At 38.1% G+C, this 24,336-nt stretch overlaps 1 protein-coding gene across 1 annotated transcript in view; it reads right to left on the bottom strand.

The window, feature by feature from the left end:
• Positions 1 to 17,394: 17,394 nt before the first annotated feature.
• Positions 17,395 to 24,336, bottom strand: part of igdcc3 (immunoglobulin superfamily, DCC subclass, member 3) — a 66,429-nt gene continuing 59,487 nt past the window's right edge. Inside the window, exons 8-15 of the mRNA XM_081358899.1 lie at positions 22,491 to 22,738; positions 20,657 to 20,821; positions 20,214 to 20,402; positions 19,583 to 19,687; positions 19,353 to 19,488; positions 18,959 to 19,193; positions 18,519 to 18,708; positions 17,395 to 18,065 (exon numbers count right to left, since the gene is read on the bottom strand). Coding sequence (XP_081215025.1) covers positions 18,571 to 18,708; positions 18,959 to 19,193; positions 19,353 to 19,488; positions 19,583 to 19,687; positions 20,214 to 20,402; positions 20,657 to 20,821; positions 22,491 to 22,738 — 1,216 coding nt within the window. The 3' untranslated portion in view covers positions 17,395 to 18,065; positions 18,519 to 18,570. The remainder of the gene's footprint in view (positions 18,066 to 18,518; positions 18,709 to 18,958; positions 19,194 to 19,352; positions 19,489 to 19,582; positions 19,688 to 20,213; positions 20,403 to 20,656; positions 20,822 to 22,490; positions 22,739 to 24,336) is intronic.

Genomic DNA, 24,336 nt, shown 5'->3' with positions numbered 1-24,336 from the left:
GACGATTCTGTAACACCAGAGGCCATCCTCTGCTTCTGTAATATCCCTTTAATTATCCTCATCTCCCTCGCTCTGTACTTTCCAATCAAAGCGGCACGTGCCTGTGAATCATACCAGGGACATTTTATTAAGTCTACATGTCCTTTCTGGGAGCTTTCAGTTGAGTCTGGAACTATTGGGGAGGAAATTAGCTTTTGACATCCCAAAAGCTTTTCATTTTACAGCCAATAATTTACTTTGGAATGCTTAATTCATTGCTACAGATATTTAAGGACTTCACTGGAAAAATCGTTCTCCTAATTAGTATTTTTATTGTCTTCACATCCTTAAAAGGAAGAGATAAATTTACTTTATAAGCAGAAGTGCATATTATGACTTGATTTCAAAGAATATGGGCCCTATCATACACCCGGCGCAATGCAGCGCCAAGTGCGACGCAAGTGTGTTTTACTAGTTTCAGCCCGACGCAGTTATCATTTTCACGTCCTGCGCCACGTTGTTTAAATAGCAAATACATTTGTCTATTTGTGGGCCCATGGACGTGCTGGTCTGAAAACGAGGTGTGTTCAGGTGCATTGTTATCAGTTTGTAGCAGTAAATGAAGAGATGTCTCATTGATCACAAGTTCAGTATGGCGTACCACAAGGCTCAGTACTAGGACCGTTGCTGTTCACTCTGTTGTGAACAATGTTCACAATCTACATTGTTAAAATCGCTATATAAATGAAGATGACTTGACTTGACTTGACTTGATTGTTGGCGCGTTTCTATTTTGAGGCAACTGAAATAGACTGCGCCATTGACCAACTGAAACCTGGTCTAAAATAAATGGCGCAATCCTAAAAAAACGTGTTAGTAATGTGCTGGTCCACAACGCGAGTACACTCTGCTTATTACACACACAGGGACGCGCAGCAGCACACAAACTAGCCACTTCAGTTGTGACTCTGGTTGGTTTATTTCATATTACGGCCAAAACACAACCATTACTCGAGAACAGGGAAAATCCTTTTAAACCGCGCGTCGACCATTTTACTCATCGTTAAACTAGCAAAAGTGGATTCGGACACGCCCTAAGTGAACGTGCGCCCTACGCTTTAGACCATTTTTGTTGTTTTTGTTTTACACATAAATATAATAGAATTCAGGGAAATTTGCACTTAAAATACAAAACAAAAAATGCGTATCCTAAAAAATCAGGACTGTCCTAATAACAATTTTTATCTCATTTTCCAGTACAAATGTCTACACATCCTTAAAAAAAAGCAGAAGTGAATAAGATACTAGGACTTGTTTTCACAGAATATTGTTTTAATTAAGTTTAATTGAAGTTTATTTTCCTAGACCCACTTGCAAGTATTTGTCAAAATCACTTTTAGTTAGAAATCCTCTGAAATTCATGTCTGCAAATATTGAGTTTACCTTCAATATAGTATGGATACCTCATGGAGTGTCAGTTGTGCATCATGTGTGTTCATTTATTCTGCAGAAGTATCAATGAAAATCGAGCCTGGTTTTCAGTCTATCACACTTGTTTACTGCATTTTGCTTCAAATCTGCAATAAAAAGAGTGATGGGGAATGTCAGACAAGCAGCATTTAACAGGACAGGAATGACAGTTATTTGACTAGAGTTGAAGAACAGGCAACTTCATTCCCCAATGTGCATTTATGCATTCCTAAACAAAAAACATTTTACACAGTATATTAACATGCATATCTGTCCACAAACAATCACATCTGTGATTTTAAACATGAGCATAACACAGAGTAGAAGTGTCTTGCTAATTGAGGCCGTCATCATTATTATGCAGACTGACACAGTACAGATAATCCCACGTTCTTAGTGACTACTGTGTTCTCCATTGAAGGGAAGATTCTGAAATGTATAGATGCTTTACTCACTTTGCTTTATGGGGAAGTTTCTGACAGTCATTATCATTCTCCCAGCAACATGTAGCACTGTGCTCACTGAAATGAAAATAGAAAAATAATAAAGAGGTGGCAGACATCTACAGTTTGTCAGAGGAAAAGATACCTTAGCAATGAGATATTATTTGCAGAGCAATATTATAAGTAAAAGATACTGAGATATCCACTATAATGTATCTCTTATGCTAGTTTAATTACACTAACTAAAGTATGTTTTTGTTTTTGTCTGCATGTGCATGACTGCCAAGAGTGAGTACATGGTCCTATTAGATTCTTTGAAAATGACAGCTTGTCTTTTTGATGTGCTTTGTGAAAACACTGAGACACTGAACACACAGCGCATGTTTGCATCCTTTCTGGAAATCAATTTCTGCTTTTCATCCACTTTATGTCAGGGAGAATCACAGAGTAGAGAAATGATCATGTGCATTTTGATTTCGAACAGTTTCGTCAAATGATTCCAGTTTTTCATTCCCGTTCCAAGCATGACCTCAAACACACATGCACACACACCTCCACATGTACAAATCACACCACCCTAATGGACAAGGACAAAGCAAAGACTTTTTCATTACATGTAAACACTGTGGCACAGACACAAATCAAGGTTTGCATACAACCACAAACATGGGATGGAAAAGTCTCCCTTGCCCTTACATTAAAGCTTATGGGGAGACAGTGCAAATCAGTCTAGGATGAGCTGTAAGAGTGTGCAATCCAGCACAAGGACATATAGCAACATCCTCATACACAAACACACATATTTCTCCCCAGGGTGACAGATTAGCAGCTTATTGATCTACAGGGAGTGCTGGGTATGAAGCACAAACATGCCTGAAATATTTTACACCATTATAACCGCACACAGGGGATGCTGATATGAACACAGCAGAATTTAGTGGCATAAAGCTTTGTGTGTGTGTGTGTGTGTGTGTGTGTGTGTGTGTGTGAGACATAATGTACACAATGCCAACACTTACAGACAGTAGCGTGTCATGTTGTTTTTCACAAAACAGGTCAATTAACAAGTTAATACTGATTAACTTACATTTTGTACATAATATTTCCAGTTACTTTATATAATTTCGCTGCACCCTAACGAAAATAAACCCACACAAAGCCACAGCATAAAGTGACTGCAGAACGCCTCAGATTAACTCACAGAAGTGGTGTTTGTTTACTTCCTGAATGAATCAGTTTTGAATGAATCGGTTGAGTAAATGATTCAGTGACTGACTCATAAACACAGGCTGCATCTAAAATCGCATGTTTCCCTACTAAATAGTAGGTGAAAAACAATATGAGAACAAATAAGTATGTCCAAATTAATTATTTATGGCCTTCTAGAAATCTACTGTGATAGAGAAGAGAAGAGAAGAGAAGAGAAGAGAAGAGAAGAGAAGAGAAGAGAAGAGAAGAGAAGAGAAGAGAAGAGAAGAGAAGAGAAGAGAAGAGAAGAGAAGAGAAGAGAAGAGAAGAGAAGAGAAGAGAAGAGAAGAGAAGAGAAGAGAAGAGAAGAGAAGAGAAGAGAAGAGAAGACTATGGTGTTGTGCAGAAGAGAAGCAGGCTGTGGCTCCCTGCGAAGTGGAGTGACTGCTGGCTTGAATGATGTTGACAGGTTTCCAGTGCAGCCTGGAGCTCCTCTGCATGTCTAAATAAACCCAGCGCCCACTCCGGCTCAAACACATCTTGGGCACAATGGCCTGAATTTGATATTGAACAGAGAGGAGGTGAAATGAACGAGACAGTGGCAGACCAGTGTTTGCATGACCTGAAAATGACTTGTATGATTATGCATGACCTTTACATGACCTGACTTACATTGAAAAAATATAATGTACATAAAATTGAATGCAGAAGACATAGACTACTGGATTCTTCGCTGTCTGTCCGTCTGTGGTTGAACAAGCTTCAACCCCTCCTGAAATATAACCGTAATAATTCTTAACCAAATAAAACTTCCTGTTTCCATTTTTTTCCCCTACGTTTCAACGTTTACACTTTGCTTTATCTTCTGAACTTCTCAGCTTACAATTGAAATTTGCGATACTGCTGATATTGTTTAGCTTTGGATAAAAGTGTCTGCTGAATCTACCCCCCCCCCCCCCCACCAGAGCAAGCCAAAAGAGACAATGACTTAAGGTTGTTAGGTAGGATGACGAAGAAACCTGGAAAAAAACAAGACTCAACATGGAGCGTCCATCCTCCTCTGGCTGGCACGTATTCAAAATGATAAAAAAAGGCCTAATATTTACACAGAATATTTACTAATTTCAAATTGCCTAATTTTGTTAATAGAGGAAATTTACTGATGATATGCATAAAGGAGTCCTTGTTAAGGTAATAGGAGGGATGATTGTGGTGTATAACAGTCATTGGTTATGACAGGCATGAGTGAATTCCATGACAAGTGTGCAGTTAATGACAGGTCAGTTCATCTGCATGTGAACTACTGAACTTCTAGTGAACCTCAGGATGGATGTCCCACAGTGTAGAGAACCATAATTACAATTATTTGTGTTCCAAAAAAAAAAAAAAAATGGAAACAACAACAGCTGTTATTTTCAGCATACTGGACTATGAGGTAATTGTTATTTGCCTTGATAAAAGACCAGCCTTTGGTCGGTACTTAAACAGTTCAAGGAAGCCTAAGCTTGGGGATTTTGTTCAAGAAACAGTGCATTGGGATCTTAATTTTGCATAAGGGATACTCAGGAAGCTGGAGATGTGGAGATGCACACAGTACGTTTTTGCATTCATACTGTGTTTGACTAGTGTGATGAGGAAAAGTCCTGACTTCATACTAACAGTATACTGAGAGCTTTTATATCTCTTTGTCATTCTGTGCACACACTAATGATGGAAATTCAGTTCAGTGCAACAACAAAGAGGAGAGCAAAGGGAGCAATTTTGAGATTTGACTCCTGTACTGCGAGTGAATCATCTTGATCTTATTAATAGATGTTAGTATTAGATGTAAGTTAGTATTATCAATAACTTTATAAAAAAAGAAACAAAAAAGAGAATTCTAAATGCACTGATAGAAAAAGGCACCATACGAGCATTGAGAGATTTAATAAATGCTCTTTTCTAAAGATATAACACAGAATTCATATAACTAAATAAATAAAAAGATTTCTTCCTGACTGAGAAAATATATGTTAGCCTCATAATGTCACATAAAATGTGGAAAATAACTGTTTACAGGCTACATGTTCCAACTTTTCGCCAGCAGGTGGCAGTATGCTTTATCTCACTGATTTGTTTTGAATGGTTCGATTCCTTTCATTCAGAACGAGTCTGATGTGACTGTTCAGTGAAAGCTAAACACCAATGCTTGACTACTCATTAAAACAAATAATAATCGAATAAAATAAATGTAAAAAAATCTCAGCAAGCAAGCCAGACAGAACATGTGGGGCTTAACTTACACTGACTAGGAAATCAAAGCAGCGAACCCTTTATGCAAAGAACAGCGCGTTTTTCTTTTGCCTCGCGCTCTCTTGATCAGCCATGCTATAGCCTATAACGCGACTCATTGATCAAAGCAAAAAAGCAATAAACCTTTGATTCCCTCTGTCAAGATCTGGTTATTTAAAGACTTAATATTGATTCAGTGATTTACAGCCAAACATGATCTTCTTCCTCCAGCCTTTTACAGCCCCTTCCCCAACCATGATGAGTCCTGTATAGTTAATCACCGCTTGTTAATGTAAAGTCAGAACCACTGACAGATGGAACCAGGTCACATCTACTCTTAGTACACTCATGATCACATCTTGAACCTCAGTAGAGATGTTCATACAAGAGACCCTTCATGAGACATTTTACAGTATTTCAGCACAAAGCAGCAGTCATAAAACTACCATAGAGGATGATGCAATGTGATGCAATAAATCCTCCCTAGACTCATACAAAGATCCAGGGACTGACTAGCCGCGTTTCCATTACCCTTCAAATTGCGCAAACTGAATCTGACCATAGAATCCGGTCCCTTTTGAAGTTCCAGTCATGTCTGACAACTGAATATGCTGGAGTTTATTTTTGGATTTTTCTTGAAACCCTTCCAAACATGTGGGGATATAGGGGTTGTTTGATATATATTTTTTAGGGTTTCTGACCCCCAAGACTCAACTAATCTCTGCAATTCTCCACTCAAACTTTCCTCCGCACCGTGCATTAAGACAACATAGACACACGACACGTCCTCTTCCTGGCAGATTCGTAACATCTTTAGTTGATTGGAAATTCTTAATTATTGCCCTGATGATCAAAATAGGGATTTTCAATTCTTTAGCTATTTTCTTACAGCCACTTTCTATTTTGTGATGCTCAACAATCCTTTGTTGCACATCAGAACTATATTCGTCGGTTTTACTCATTGTGATGGATGATTAAGGGAATTTGGCCTTTGTGTTTCCTCATATTTAAACTACTGTGAAACAAGAAGTCATAGCCAGACAATTTCATGTTCCTAGTCACCCTGGTGTGCTAAAAAAAGGGTAAATATTAATGGGAATATACTTCAGAGATATTTTACTCATAAAAAAAATCTAGGGGTGCCAATAATTGTGGCCAACGTGTTTTGGAGAAAAACATTTATTTCATAATGTGATTTCCCCCCCACTTTCAATTATTTTACTTCAATGAAAGGTTAGATTTTTGCTAATTTTTTGAATGAAAGATAAAAAGGATAAACAATGAAGATTTATTTTTTAATCATATTTAGGGGGGGCATTAATTCTGACCACAACTGTATATACTATGAATAAATTATAAAACCATATGCATATAACTAAAGTTCGTTCAGTTTATGATACAAGCGTGAAAATTGGCATGAGCAGTCTCCATGGGTCACTTGACAAGAAAATTGTCCGAGCCACTTGAAATTTCAAGATTTTTCATTTTTCAAGATGGCCGACACCTTAGTGGAGCAGTTAAGTGATATAGTGGTTTATTTGGTGATACAAGCATGAAAATTGGCATGAGCAGTCTCTGATGGTCACTAGACAATAAGCCACCCACAGCTACTTGAAATTTCAAGATGGCGGCCATTTTTCAAGATGGCCGACACCTTAGTGGAGCAATTAGGCTCATGGCAATTTTCATGCTTGTATCACCAACTAAATGATTTCTTAAGCCTAATTGCTCCACTAAGGTGGTGGCCATCTTGAAAAATGGCCGCCATCTTGAAATTTCAAGTGGCTCGGACAATTTTCTTGTCAAGTGACCCATGGAGACTGCTCATGCCAATTTTCACGCTTGTATCATAAACTGAACGATTCTGCCAAACATAAGCACTTAGCCGCTCCACTATAAAGAAGAATTAGAGAAGAGCGCTGCTGCGACGGAGTCCTTGGTATATTTACGAAGTGCATCAAGGGCGCGCACCCAACTGAATCGTGCGATGACGTCATGACGGAGGTATGCCAAATTTCACTAAACGCACATTACACTCTTTTTTTTAGCATAAAGCACAAATAAGAAATTAAACAATGTTTAGCAGAATTAGAAAAATAACATTTAACAATTTTATAATGAATTTAAAGAGTTTGTCCAAACCTATTTTTTACAGTCTATGGTCCAAACATAAACATATAGCTTGTATTCATTATATCACATTTGGATTACTTTTATGATTGATGGGTGCATTTCTTGGGCTTCAAAATCTCGCCCCCCATTCACTCCCATTATAAAGCTTGGGAGAGCCAGGATATTTTTAAATATATCTCCGATTGTGTTAGTTTGCAAGAAGATAGTCATAGGATGGCTTGAGGGTGAGTAAATCATGGGATCATTTTTGGGTGAACTACTTTAAATACACACAGATCAAATGATTGGGCAAATGGAAAATTTTACTCCTCAAGGTTTCTCATTCCCATACCAGAGGGCAGGATGAATCTAACTAGAAACATATAAGTCACATTCTTTTAATGTCAGCATTAAGTAAATTGAATTCATTACACATAAGTGCTAGTGAGCATGTGGATTGTATATGAATGCATTTCTGAGTTTCTGACAAAGTGATGTGTTGTACGTGTAAGAAGACCTAAAGTGTTCAGTTGTTTATTCTGGAGATGTGGGTGGAAATGCAAATAAAAAAGACAGGAGGGATTTACAGGCCAAGACAGGGAAGAATGGCATTCCTGTGGGATAGCAAGGCTTTGAGAGGATTAGTTTGTCTCTGGATGAGGATGGCATTAGACGAGAGAAGACACAAACCAGAAGGGAGGATGAGAGGAGAGATGGAGACCTGCTGCTTGAGAAAACAATACTGTACCACCACCATCACTCTGCCCTGGCTCCTGTATGAGGGAGGCTGACAGTATTCCCTTCTCTTTTTGTCTCACACAAAACCCCCTCTAATGTATGATGTAAAATGGATCCTTTGTTCAATCCTCTTTTATCTTTATGAAGAAGGTCATAGCTACTCCTGTTGTTCTCAACTCCAGCAGACAGCTGGGTAAACAATCATACCCCTCTCTTCTTCACCAGGACCTCTGGAGTCTGAACCCGGGCCTCAGCTCTTAAAACTAGCGACGGGCCCCTTAGAGTGATGCCCACCCAATTTTAGGGCTCAGTCTGATTATGAGACTGATAGTCTTGCAGACATTTGAGTATCGGCAAAAAATCTGATCTAGATGGTCTGGGTCATAGATGTAGAATTTCCTGCTTGTTGCAACTTTTCTTATTTAAGATTTTAAGATCCCTATTATAATATTTTAAAGGTTCCTAATTTTGTTTTGGAGGTCTCCTACAACAGGTTTACATGCATCAAAGGTAAAAAAAAAAAAAAAACACTTTCATTTTCTCATAATATACATTGCACATCACATTTTTCAAAGATTCTCAAACAATTCGTCTTAAGATTCATTCTCTCTAAAACCCTCCTTTCTGCGAGCCTGCTCTGCTCTGATTGGCCAGATGGCCCAGTCTATTGTGATTGGTTTGCCACTTACAGCACATGTTGGAAACAAAACGCCTATTACCACAAACTTCAGCTCCGGAGGCTTCCTCAGTCCCCAATAGTGGCCCACAGCTGATTAGCAACTATTTCAGTAAGACAGTAATAACGTGAGTTAGCTGGAGACCTACACAATATAAAACACAAAACTATGTATTTTGAGCACCCGGTAGATTAGAGAATATATACATCAATAATTAGCTATACTTACAGGTTGTGATTCAGAGAAGCAAGTTGGTCCAAATAAAGTGGGTAGTAGGGTACTGCCCCATCTTTCATGGTTTTGCAAATCAAATGCTTTTTTCTAAAAATGTACATGTAAATTCCATACTCTGCACAGCACAGGAATTGAGGTGGCCACTTAGGATGAATGCAGAAGGCTGAACCTTTCATTCTTAGTCTGTGTGTGATGTACCTGTGACAAAGGGCTAGATTTAATCAAAAACAACATATAAGTTGTTTTGAGTCGGCTAATGAGATGAGTGATTAAACCAAATAAAAATATACAGTAATTTTATTTACTTAGGTGACTAACGTGTCTCACACTAAACTCTTCATTCGCTATAGGCCTACTAAATAAATAAATAAAAATGAATACTTGAATTCTTTTCAAAGACTGGATGGCATGAGTCTCGCAAATATTGCGAATCTTATAAACTGGTCATTGTAACAGCATGGGGAACTTGTAAATGTGAAACACAGCTTTGTTTCCTGAGGTATTGTATTTGCCAGCAAGTCAGGTTGGTGCCTGCCAGTTTGAAAACACTATATTGTTGTACAGGCATTAGACAGTCTGTGTCCTAGTCTGAGGCAGGCACTAGGTAAGAGATCCCTTAAAGCGATGAAGTAAGGGAGAAAATGAAGATTCAGTGAAATTCATTTGAAGACCAGAGAGTTCTTCTTTCTGCGTTCAGTAGCTCTCTAACTGGTGTCTGAGGAGTTTGAAGACACATTCCATCATCATGCTCTCCTGCGATTCTCATCGCAGTCAAGCTTGTTTTTCAGGAAACAGATGCTCTCTTCAGGTGACTCTAATGTAGATTTGTGTAACTTTGCATCCCAGTGGAGGAAACAAGGGTCCAGCTACAAAAATAAAGAGAATATACATAAATTTTAAACACACTTCTACATGCTTCTTCTTTATGCTCTCTCTTTCTTTTCTATCACCAAGTTCATTTCAGTTCTGCTGAGCAAAGCATTATTGGAAAGCTTTTGGTTTTTGTGGATCTGTGCTTCCTTTTCGTGTACCCAGAAAAATCATTCTCTGTCTATTATAAAAGGAAGTTCAGCAGGTATTTCATGCATAATATGAGCTCTTTGAATTTGTAGACACATAAACATCTTTTTATAACTACCTCAAACCTGCCTGCAATGTTTTTTAATTTACATGCAGTCAGAATTTTGTTTAACATGGGGTACATTTGCTTCTTTGTACCTATCATGTTGAACGACACAGGGGACGTGAATCTCTCTAACCTATTTTACCCTATCTAGGTCACAATGTTTACTTTGAACATTAGCATCAGCTTCACTAAACATTTGCAAAGCTCTTGTTTCAAAATATATCCCTAGATCTTTACATGAACTGTATGCATATAATACAGACTGATGCGTTATATTGTACATTCAGAAAACATGTTTTTATGAACAACATACGTGGCACACATGCTAACCACCCAGATGAAGGGCTGCTCTTTTATATGCCAGGGGACTTAATGGTGATTCAGTCACGTGACATTTAAGTATCAACTTTCTTCAGACGATCCAATTTATATCGGCAGTGATGGAGGTTCTGTGGGTTTGTCCAGGTGAAGGTTACCTTCTGCACTCCTCTCTGGAGATACTGTATAGACAGAGTGAGAGTAACAGCTGGATGTGAAAAAAAAGAGGGGAGCTGGGCTGTTGCCATATTGATAAAGGTTTATACAGAGGAAATTGATCTGCTGCCCCCCCACCACCCACATCCCTGCAGTTTTTTTTTTTTTACAGCTCTCCATTGATGTGCCTCACTGCAGCAAAACCTTCATTTTCTCTCTGTATAGCAGGAACAGAGGCCGGGAAAAGCAATTTGACTTGCACACAAAGGAGTATGATTAGCCTTGCAGGAATGAATTGGAAAAATATTACTGACACTCCACTAAAAACTAAATAACTGTTATCGTATTATTGTGTGAAGGCAAGTTTTTATTACTGGGTCTTAAACTGGACATTCAACATGACTTCAAATCACACCCTCCTTTCTCCATTTGATCTGTTCTGCAACACATTCCTCTTTTCTTTAGATTTTCACATGTGTAGATACTGTATGCATGACAATGAATTTGGCTTTATGATTTCTCTCTCTTTGTCCTGTTTCACACACTGTTGTCAGATGCCCATGGAGGTTCTTTTCCTCCCCAACCTCATCTCTGCTCCCTGTCCTCTCCTGAGGGGCCAACAGGTTTGGGGAGTGCATGGGTTACGGCGTGTTTGTGTATTGGGATTTGATCACACTCATAAATTGTGTGTTTAGGCACGTGGATCTCTGTGGAATCAGCACTCTATATCTCCGTCAGCCGCAATAAAGGTCAGTGGATTTATTTCTGGCAAATATATATAATAGTATTTCTGGAGTGGCCCAAAGCGACACCCTGGACTCATTCCCCACTTCCTTTATATTCTCATCTTAAAAATTGTTCCTTTTTGTTAAAGTGTTTCATCACATCCTACTGTGCAAATCTAATGTAGAGCAACATTTTAATATAGAAAAAATAAAAAAAACACATACCAAAAACAAGCTCTGATGTCTCTCTCTTTAGCACAGAGGGCAGGCCTTAGGGAACGGCTGGCTGAAATGGGGGCACACGCCACATGACATTTTCTCGGGATGTGATCCTGTACAGTGTACACAGTGCCCCCCAAATGGACATCGTCATATTTTCAAGTACAAACAAACACACTGATGCCCTCACACATACAGACAGCACTCTTTATCAGAGCAAAGCAGCAGGAACCGCCTGGCTGATTCCGATTAGCAACGTTAGGAGGATGTTTTTCCTCCCTCTCCCTAGCAGTCACCTGGGAACCACGTAATGGCTGAGAAGTCTGGAAGAAATGATGAAATAAAGACAGAGAAACAGAACACAAAAAAAGACCTGAAGAAAGAAATAAGGAAACAAATAATGAAAGCAAGCAAGAAAGAGAGAAAAAAAAGGAAATAATGTGACAAAGGTGAAAAAAGGTGAAAATGTGACAAAGAAAGAAATCTTAAAAGAAAGAAATATAAAGAAAGGTGACAAAAAAGTTAAAATGTGACAAAGAAAAGAAAGAAATTTAAAAATAAATGACAAAAGAAAAAAGGAGACAAAAATGATGAAATGTGACAAGGAAAAGAAAGAAATGACAAAGGAAAGAAAGAGATGATGAAAGAAATGAAAGGAAGGGAAGAAAGAAATGACAGAAAGACAAAAATGATGAAAGTGATTAAAGAAAGAAAGAAAGAAAGAAAGAAAGAAAGAAAGAAAGAAAGAAAGAAAGAAAGAAAGAAAGAAAGAAAGAAAGAAAGAAAGAAAGAAAGAAAGAAAGAAAGAAAGAAAGAAAGAAAGAAAGAAAGAAAGAAAGAAAGAAAGAAAGAAAGGTGTGGATAGCTGCAGAAAAAAGAAAGCAGCACAACAATGACCACACACTTCGTCTTTCTCTTTCTTCACACACAAAAAACAAAGAGGGAAAAAGAGATTAAAGAGAAGAGAGAACAGTCACAGATTTATAGAGGACATAAACGGTATTCAGTGTGGAATATTAAATGGAACTGAAGTGACTTCTGTGTTCAGTTCAGACAATGGATGATTGGCAAAAGGGGAAGTTTCTCTTCCACTTTTTCTTTGCTTCCTTTATCTATACGTTAAATGTACAATTTAACATGGCTGTGCATTAGGATCATCTGATTTTTTTTTTGTATTAAAAACTGCTGGAGCACAACATTAATGAATCTGTTATTGATGAATTAGAGCCCAAATAAACCACCATTCTTATGCATAAGCGACTGGACGTTTTAGATCTGGGATACTTCATGACAAAGTTGCAATTGCTGGGAAATATAGTATGATAAATGTTTCTGCCTGTGCATCTGGGTTAATAATTTATGCATTTCCATATGCAGTGTAATCAATCCATGTGCAATACTGAACACTGCAGCTAGTCAATTAGCAGAGATTGCAGAGCTGACGAGGGAAATTTAGATCCTCACACACAAACACAGACACAGGTTTGCAAACATACTGTATCCAAATCTACACAATAATTTAAACTTTTGGGGTGAGTAAAATTTTTTTTTTTTTTTGGGAAATAAATAAATTCTTTATTTCAACAAGGATGCATTAAATTGATCAAATTATTCTAAAGAAATCTGTTTCCAAAAAAAATATTAACCGGCACATTGATAAGAAATGTTACTTAAGCACCAAACACATTACATATTATTTTAAATTGCAATATTTCACAATATTACTGTTTATATAAACGACTTATCAAAATCTTACCAACCCCAAACTTTTGAAGAGTAATGTGTACAGACACAGATTCACTGAAACACTCTGGGAAAGATGAGCTGTGAATAAATGCAGTCATTGACAAAGAAAAGAATCATTTTTTAAAACTAGAACTAGTTTATTGTCATCATTGTTATTGACTTTTAACATTGTTTCACAATGAACCCTAAACCAATACAAACCACTAAAAACGGTCTAGTATTCTTTCTTTATATAAATATACACATACAAATATATGCATATGTACATACACAACACTGACCGTCTGTGGTCAGAGGGGGTTACAGACATCAAATTTGGAGAAGACAAACTGATAACAACTGTTTCCAATGCAGTGGAAACAGTTGTTTTACCTGGACCTGAATTACAGAGCTGAAAACTGAACATCTCACACCTGCTCAGCTAAAAATGATCTCTTGTGCTCTCTTCACTTCCTCTAAAATGACACCTCTTCGGTGAAGAGAAATGGCTGGATGGCGAAACGGTTAGCTGAAGGGTCATACGCAGCACAAAAGCCATTGCTTGCTGGAGTTTGTCCCCAGGCACTGTTTTCCTGCTGAGCTCCAGATTTAAAGTTTGTATGGTGGATTACAGACACACATTTGAACAGTCTGTGCTAACCTTGCAAGTGCATTACATTTCCATAATCATATGCAGCTCTTTAATAGCTATACACAAATACAGTTTGCGCTGAGACATCAATGCGTAACTTCCCTTAATGAAACACACAGGTCTTTTACACAGAACTTTACAAAGCAGATTCAAATGATGCAAGGATACATTCACTGTTTTGTGGAAGACAGCGAGTATCACAGTAAATATCCAAACGAAAGAACAAGTTGAACATGAAAATTCTACAAAATGACAAGAGCATCCAATGATTCGCAGCAGTGACAGAAATAGCACCATGGTATGGAGATTTTCAGTGCTTCAGTCATGAACACAGTTTTACAGAAGTGACGGTCATCTTCACATTCACTGTATTATTAACAAAACTGAATGTACAGCCTATATAACAGCTGTAAACAAGCTGAGATGTGTTAGGAACCTAAACGAGGGTCAAATTAGACTTGTTTGTTGTCAGTTTGAACACAAGAAATGCAAGAACTGTTAGTGCCATCCATTTAACGCTCTAACATATTGTGCTTGCTAACTAGCCTTAATCTAATGTGTAAAATATTTTTATCAATGTGAATTTTACATCGGTACAAACAATTCTCTGGAAACAGCACATGATTTATACTTTTATGATTTGTACTTTACAATAACAAATATGAGTATTCCAGGTCATTTAACTTCTATGGATTCCATCTGTGTCATGCTGTCGGTTAAACAAGGTAACATCAGACATCCCCAGTTGCTACTAGAGACCTCATGCTTTAATAAGTGAAATGATTTAGATAGCATTCAGACCTTTGTGATCAAGGTATGTTGCATCAAATACAAGTTTAAAGCCTCTGTGTGTGTAAAACTGTGAAAGCGAGCGTATAAATTCCTCTCAGTTGGGCTGCTATGGGTCCCCTCACTCAAAGCAAAAAGCGCACTCCTATGTAATCCTGGTCCTGAAAGGGGCTTAACAGACTGAAACTGGTACATATTATCCAATACAAAACGCTGTTTGTTTTACAGATTCAAAGTTTGAACGTCTTTCTGCTGCTGTGAATAGGTCGGGGTTGCCATAGTGCTGGCCGAAGCTGAAGCTGCTACATGCTAATGCCTCATCCATGAGTCTCCCAGGGGAAATCTGGGACACGGCACTAATGCTGACACAAACATGTCTTTCTTTACAGACATGTGACCGCGTGTGTGTGTGTGTGTATAACATGTGTGAAGTAGATTCTAGAGGCGAGAGGCCATTTTGGTAACATGTCCTTTGTTCTTTCATGGAATGGAGCCAGAAACTATATAAATATTGAATGGAAACAAAGCGAGACCAAGCACTGTGAGCAGACCAGAAAAGTCTGTGGCTCTAATGATTTATCACAACAACAGACTTTTTGGCATGATGATTATCATCACAGGTTCCATGCAGGCGAAACAGCTCAGATTACCCCTTAATTTAAAATGCAGACAAGGACTAAATACCCCCCTAAAACGCTGAGAGGAGGAGAAGATAAAGATGAGTTTCATGTCATCAGTCTGATGTAGACATGATCTGATAAACTGAAAAGAGCACCTGTCCGTCTGTGGTCTAAAATCCACCCTAATTCAACCAAATCAAGCCCAGCTTTCTATAAAACAGACTACCACACTGGCATCTTACAAATATTATAACATGAAGGCTGATGATGTTCATTACTGGTTTAAAAATACTCAATTGTACTGATCTGCACACGACAAGTTTACAAATATCACAAGACCAAATCCATCAGGAAACAAGTAACAAAAGTGCACCTAACTGCAGATGGCTTTTGGAAATGTAACAGTATTGAGAATTACTTGTATCGCATTACACATCAGATGGAAACATTTAGTCTTTTTACAGGAATGTCAAGAGTACCAAAACTGTACAAAAAAGATATTTCATAGAGACTTTCATTACTAGGGACAATGTTCTACAGCACAGAGTATCAAATACCTTCTGGTGTTCAGATCCTTTTCCATTAATTCTATTTAACACAGCCAATAAATTGAGCACTTATCTGTATATAGACAACACAAAAGCATCTACAGTCTCCAATGACAACACTACAGCGCATTTGGTACAATAAATATACAGCACATAGTCTGAGTCTTTTCTACACTGTAATATACTGTGCAATTCTGTTCCAGAACCAGTATTTGAGGCAATATACCTTATATGAATGGGATTTTTTGATTATCTAGGCTGACTTTATTCATTTCATAAAAAAAAATGTATAACAGAATTTGTGGGCGTTATGAAAATATGCAATTTTGACTCTTATCTACACACACTGATGATGACTCTCCTTAAATTAAGAACAAAGACGATGATGGCAAAACCGATGGACGAGTCATCTAAACTAGCCAAAATAAAGCAAACATGAGTATTTGATACAGACAAACATAACATGAAAAAATATCACTTTACATTCACAAAATCAAAGAGCATGAAAAGCTAATGCAACGCACTGATCTGATAAAGGGCCCAATAGAGATGTTCTCCACTGATGTGTAAATGTATGTTTGCATGTATGTGTACAAAAAAAAAAATACAATCTCCCCATCAGAATAGGAGCAACCTGAGAGCATGACTGCTGTGTCGAGGTAGGTTATATATATATTTATTTATATATATATGCACCACAGCACTATGGGATACCAGAGGAGTAAGAACATCTTGCTGGTACTTTCCTCCCCGCTAAAAGAAACAGCTGGTCTTGGATTGGGTGGCTGAGCACACAGTGAAAAGCAATTCAATAGCTGGCCAGACATATGAAGAGATGACCAGTGGTAGCTCAAGCATCCTCTACTCATCATTCTTAGCATTCTAATGCCAACAGATGTTATGGGTGCGAGTTATGTGCGTACATCTGATGCACTTTGTGCTCCCTGATCAATGTGGCACTGAAAATGGATGAGGGGCTTGGGATATTAAAAAAAGAAAGAAAGATGTAGCCACATAGAAGCCATGAGAATCTCCAGTGGCTTTGGCTCCTAATGGAATGTTCACTTCCTGGAGAATTCTAGAATGCCCAGTTCTTCCAGTTTGGCGTTCATTTCGTACCATACAGCAGAGTATCTGAACAGCCTCAACAGTATCTAAGGGTGCTTGAAGGGAGCTGAGCTTGTAATTGATCACAAGTCCTGTAGTTACAACCCAGGCAAAGATTCAATTTTCAATTTCAAATCTTCACGAAATATCACAACACGTGATATATGCATCTAAACTACATCACCACTTACTTCTATCGGCACCCATAAAAACAGCATATGTGCTTAATTCTGTAAAGAACGCTTTACATACTTGTTCATCCCCCACTTTCCATTGTCACATGACACGCAAAACACAAGCTATTCAATTATTTTATGTGTATATCCAGCTTTGCGTACGGTGGTCTCTCTTCTTCCAGCTGTTCATCTGAGCGCAGTATTTTTATCCTGAAGACATTAGTAACAGTGCCGTTTATCTTAAAGTCTTTCCAATTTACTGCGTCGACTACGTGTAAAATAAAAAATACTCTGATCAGGAAACATAGAACAAAAAAATTCTGCACGAATACAAGGACACTATCAAAACATCTTTACAAGCAGAATTCATAGAACAATGTCATCTGTCACCTGGCATGAGGTACTGACATATCAAAACACAGCAATTAATCAACATAGTGAAGCCAGGATCTTACAAACAGAGGCTGTGTTGCAATATCAGAAAAGAACCACAAGGACAATAACAACATTGTTATTTTGAGGTAGAACAATGACTTCAACATTTGGAAGTGCTATATGTTGGATTTTTTTTCTTGTTTTGCTTCAGCAAGCAAGGAGAGCGGCAGTCCTTGAAATCTGAGGTAGAGAAGCACCTTTTTCTCTTTTGACTGAATGCATGATGTGTATAAAAACAGAACAGACAGCAATATGCAGATCTCAAAGACTTCCTACAAGACATTCATTCCAGCTGAGGTAGGTTTTTTGTTGCAAATTCTAAGGTTCACATAGCCAAGTCTTTATGAAGGTTGAAACCTAATTAAAAAAACAAACAAACAAAAACATTGATATCAGTGAAAAAAAAAAAATCCTGAGAATAATTTGAAATCCCTGGAAGAAGGTCTTGGTCTCCACTGGATGGGCTTGTGAAATCATTGGTAGGTTAAGGGAAGGCAGCACATCGAAAAACAGAACTAATATGTGGTAGAAGGAAAAATACTTCTTTGTTATGCACAAGAAGCCGAATAATATCACTTATAGATACTACTGACTGGAGAATGTATGCTGTCAGTTGTAACTGCAAAAGTGTATTTGTTCACCTACCAATGAGAAATAATAGCCGTCCATCACAGAACCTCACCCACTATGAGGCCAGAGAGACCCCCAGCATTACAGTCCAGTGATTCCCACAAAGGGAACTTAACTTAAGAATAATATATTCTTTGCACGATAAAAACAGAACTAAAAAATATGAATACTTCAGTTGACCTGAGTTGGACAGGAGTCTGAGTAGAGGATATTCTTGGCTTTCATTTCTTCATCAGTCTTCATCCTGTTGGCCCTCTGCTAGATGCCGCCGGAACTGCACCTCACACTCCTCCATCAGACTGAAGCCTTCAAGGGGAAGTGTGGAAATCTGAGTTTCATTCAATGGACAGGAGACCAAAGAGCTCTCAATCTGAAAATAAATATAATCAAACAGAATGAGGTGAAAAAATGATAAACATAACCAAACATGGTAATACTATAGTACTTTTCAATGAGGTTAAGGAATATAATTAAGTCAAATAGGTTTTGCTTTGATCCGTTCCAAAATGCATATCTTTCCATCCCACTTTTTCATGCACTGATAAAGTTGTTCTCTGAAAAGAACCATAACCATGCAATCCGCATGTCTATAAATGTATGCATTGTTCCCCAAGGCTCACTGTGTGGGTGGTGTCAGGTGGACTGGAGAAGTGGGATGGTCCTGAGAAGAGTCTCTCCATCTCATTGGAGTCGGTGCAGCTCTTTGCAGTGTGGGTTCCTCCATTCCCATCTTGGCTGAACCTGTGGGGGCCGCTAAGGGCCAAAGCCCCCTGTGAGGAGGAGGACTCTAGCACGACGCCTGCTGGGTTACGGCCCGCCTGTCGGGTGGCATGCATGGTTTTACACATCTTCAACCTGCAAAGACAGAGCGATTCAACTCTGCATCTAAAGAAACATGTTGACTTGAAAAAGAAATTGATTTAAAATAAAACACCTGACGCCCACTGCAACTGCATTCACTATAAAACTATACAAGTGGCATACGCACATCACAGACAGCATTGATTTCCTCACCTGCCCCTGTAGCTGAACATGAGGAAAAGGACACAGAAAACGATGCATGTGACTCCGATGTGGATGCCGATGATGATGCCTGTGGTGGAGCTTTTATTCTGTTCGTCTTTTACACAGTCGCAAGGGGTATTTAGCACTGCAGGAAGACAATGCACACATACACACAGTCAATGTGAGTGAGTTAGTATGCTTGAATGTGTGGGAGTGAACAAGTGTGTTGCATCAGGCACCTGATTTCTCCACTGCCTCCTTGAGCGACATAAAGCGCATGGTGGCATTGCCCTCTCCATGCTGGTTAAAAGCCAGGATCTTAATTTCATAAACAAAAGAGGGATCTGACGAGAGAGAGAGAGAAAAAAAGGTTTGGAACACTCAAACAAATCTCAATGGCAAAATGATTAATGATTTTTTTTTAATTCATAATGAATTGTGCTTGGTTGTGAAGAAAACTACAGGCTAAATGTTTAATAATAATAATAATAATAATAATAATAATAACAACAACAATGACTGACATGTTATGTTATGCTTTTATTTAAATAAATGTATGCATTAATTGAGCATCGCTCACATGTTATATTTTTAAAACTACACAACAATTAATTGTGTTTGACTGTAAAGCAAACCACTGGCTTTTAACAGGCTAAATGTAAATAAATAAATAAATACAGCCTTGAAAAAACAAGCATAAAAATAGTTCATAAATCCATTTATACATGAACTGTCCCATTGTTTTCTCAACAAAAAAATACCTAAGATATATAACAAAAGATTATTTCTTTGTTTGTTTTACATATTATTTACAAAGAAATTCCTTCTGCTCATATTTCATGAATAAAGCTCCACCGTGGCCAGACTCACCCAGCTGAGTGATGTTGTACTGGGTCACATTACGTGGGAAGGTGAGGGGTCCTGTGAAGAGGGGGACGGGGACCTTACGGTAGTAGAGATTGAATCCTTCCTGCTGGCCCATCTTTGTGGAGGGCTCCCACGTGGCCTGAACCACGGTCGAATTAATCACCCTCGTGAACAAGGCTGGTGGTGCAGGGACTGTAGGATTTGCAAACACAGGAATGTATTTTCATAGAAAATACAACAGGTGGGAACTTTACCCTGAACAACCTTGAATTAAAGCCTACGCTGAATCAAAAACACCTGAGAGAAATGCTTTATTATTTTTTCCCCACAGTTGACTACTGCCAGCACAATTAACAACTCAAAATAGCTGGAAATGATATAGCTGTATACAACCTAATTATATACAACTTTGCGTGTGATTGTATAAATATGTTTTTATACAGTACCTTCTCCCAGAGTGCTCTCCACAGCCGTCTCAGAGGCTTTACTGGCTCCGCGGGACGTGTAAGCCTTCACATAGAAGCTGTAGCTGGTGGAAGGCTCCAGATCTCCGATTACCTGCTGCAGGGTCATTTTACTCACAGCCTCCTGGTACTCCATTTCCACTGGGTCTGAATGTAAAGTGTGAAGGTTGAACGAAGGAAAAAGAGAGACCATGAAAGACCACTGAAAAATTGTATGAGAGAGAAAAACAAATGAAGAAAGATGGAGCAAGAGAGTGAAATCATTGGCGTGAGAGTAAGGATTAACCCCGACAATTGCCCACCTCTTAATGTTGGCAGCTCTCTTAGTCACTTTTATGGCTGCAGTAAATGTTATATTTCTCTCCATTATTTATTCATGCCAAATTGCTGTAAGTGACCATATATATTATATATGGCTCGTAATCCAAAACATATCCCACAGCGCTGTAAGGCAATGAAGCTGCAGCGGATGAAAGATACTATAGACATATCTGAGCAGTGGCTAATAGTCGTGGTAACACCACAGTGAGGAGAGAGAGTGAGAGAAAAAGAGAAAGCTCAGCAGAGGACATTTAAGAGCACATCAGCGTGGGTCTCAGATCAGATGTTCAGCTGTATTTGCTCCAGCAACATGCAACTTTAAAGATTCCCAGGAGAGAGGGATTGATGAAAAAGAGCTCTCTCTTATGCTTTGCCACCAAGTACTTTTACATGCGTTTTAGAATTTTGGTTTCAGTCAGACTAAAACAGTAATTTGTCTTTTTAAAATGTCACATAAATGCTTTAGTCTGACTGTGAACTGCTACCACAGTTGATGGCAACAGGATAAAAGCAGCAATTTGCTATCGACTTTAAATCTCACTGATTTCCATAATGAGGGAGCCTAGAGTGAAGATGGAATAAAATATGTATTTTTATAACGTTTGTTGAAATACACATTTACACTTTAAATTAGAGGTCGACCGATTTATCGGTTTTGCAGATTCATCGGCAGTGATACCGATTTCTGAAACTCTCTCTTATCTGCAATAATCCACACTGATTGTTTCTTCTGGATGCGTCCATTGCGGGATCGGCTGAAAAGGCTCCGCTGTTATTAAATTTACATTAAAAAGTAGACATTTCAAGCTTTCTATAGTTACATTTTATATAGATTCAAGTGTTTGCTAAGTTTCGGTTTATCATTGTGATGCACTCCAGTTCACCGAGACAGCAGTTCATGTTAATTTCAACATTTACTAAAAATACAATTATAAATGATTAATTATAATATTAGTTAATGCACTATAGTAACATAAATGAAAAATTGTTTTTACAAATACTAAAATACTAGCTAATGCTAACAAAGGGGGACTTATTGTGAAGTGTTACTCCTGAAATTTACATGCAATGTTTCTAAGTTATAGCAACACACACACACGACCTGTAATGCTTTAATTAATATAGTATATTAATATTTGAATATTTCACTTAAAAGTTCATTACATTTTCATGCATTAGCCTATACTGTTTATTTTTGTAATAAAGTTTAGGAATATTTTACTTTGAGTGTTAGGTTTCGATTCAGAATCATTTCTTTAAAAAACTAAAAAAAACTAACGGCTAATCAATCAGTTATCGGCAGGTACTGCCCAACTTAGTTATCGGTATCGGTTCAAATCCAATTTCGGTCGACCTCTACTTTAAATAAAATACTGATTTACTGGGGAGCCTTTTACATTCAATGCTGGAGAAGAGCTGAGTAAATTAGATTTGATTTGATTTTGCGTGCTTGTGTGTGTGTGTGTGTGTTTAGGTTCATAAGTAGTCTTCTTACCAGCAGTCTTGCGGATATGGAGCACATATCCAATTATGTCCTGAGTGTTTTGGGTGGGCTCTTTCCAAGACACCTGAATGGAAGTTGGAGAAAGGGTGTCTGCACGTACACCCGTGGGCACACCCGGCAACCCATCAGCCCACAGGACGGTCAGACGAGCACTGGCCTGTGTAGAGCCCGCACTGTTCTCTGCAATACACTGATATATGGCCTCATCCTCCTGGGTTACTCCATAGATGGTCAGAGTACTAGCAGAAGAGGGGGGAGAGAGAGAGAGAGAGAGAGAGAGAGAGAGAGAGAGAGAGAGAGAGAGAGAGAGAGAGAGAGAGAGAGAGAGAGAGAGAGAGAGAGAGAGAGAGAGAGAGAGAGAGAGAGAGAGAGAGAGAGAGAGAGAGAGAGAGAGCAAGAAAGACTTTTTAACCTGAGCAAGAAACACTAATGTCAGAAAGCAGGGATGCACGATTCGGTATGATATTGATTATCAGCTGATATAAAAGAATAAATAAATTATCAGTCAGTATTGAATATATATCAGCCAATATTGGATATTTAATTGTGCATGCTTATTTTCCCTATTTTTACATTTAAATAATCCTTACTGCCATCTAACACTCATATAATGTTAATCTTTAAAAAATATTTTTAAAGATGAACTTAATGCGAGTGTTAGATGATAATAATTCTGTTAAATCTGTTAAACACTGTTAAATCTAATCTTTAGCAAATCTCAAAATGAATATCCCTTTTTCATATTGTAATTTATAATATTGTAATTCCTAAATTCCCATTACAAATATTTTAGTTTTAAGTGTTTTATTTAATTGAAACACTTTAATTTATTTAGACAAAATCGCATACATTTTAATATCAGCCATAACATGAAAATAATAATTGGCTTATCCGTATATAAATTGCTTATATCTGTGCATCCCTATCAGAAAGTCCTACATAAAAGGGCTCACCCAAGTGCACTGACACATCTAATCTTTTTCCAGTGTAAATGATGTAATTGGGATGAATAAAGCAAAAAAACAAACCATATGCACCCACCATCTCTGGGTGCTCATTAACATGAAGCAAACCCAACCATCTGTCAAACTCCTCCCTCCTGAATCATCCTCTTCACCTTCTATTCTTTCTCACTAGTTTCTCACTTATTTTTCAGCTCTCACTCTTTCAGTGTTTTTAACACCTCCTCCTTTGTGCTCCCCTTCATTGTTGGGGGATACAGGGATGGTGGATGGGGGGTGCATTATTAGTGCTGAATATATAATTCATTTTTTTTCTCCCTTAATCCTGAGGCCATGAAAAATAAATAATTTTTTTTTACCACTTAAAGGGCAAGGATATGAAAATGAGAGCTCTCAGCATATGCAAGCCTTTTGCTAAACCACACCTTCTTTTTGTGATATAGTTGCATGCGGTTTGTGTTCTCGAACAAATAGCAGGGGTGTTACGATATTGCTGCTTCAGAGTGAATGGGAAAACGGAAAGGCGTTTAATGTATGCGCGTATGTGAAATCATTCATCTATTTTAAACACATGCAGCCTAAGAGGCAAGGTTTTTTTTTACATGCTATTCAGTCCTAGAGATTATCATCCTTTCTTTCATACTCTTCATGTCTCACCACCAGCCTCCAGCAATCTTTATCTCTCCAACATGTACACTCCCCACGCATACAGATGCTACAGAACTCTTGCTACATTTACAGTACCTAGGTGTGGACAGGACTAGATGCTTTTTATTTTTATTTGATACTATAGTATGGGATCACTTTTGTCTTCAGGTTATTGAGGTCAGTGTTGCTCTGTGAGACGTGGCTGAATCAATTTCTGTGCTCAATTC

This window comes from Scardinius erythrophthalmus (genome assembly GCF_964197995.2).
Source record: "Scardinius erythrophthalmus genome assembly, chromosome: 2".
Taxonomy (NCBI): domain Eukaryota; kingdom Metazoa; phylum Chordata; class Actinopteri; order Cypriniformes; family Leuciscidae; genus Scardinius; species Scardinius erythrophthalmus.
Note: the sequence above shows the minus strand (reverse complement) of the source record. Positions and strands in the feature narration are given on the sequence as shown.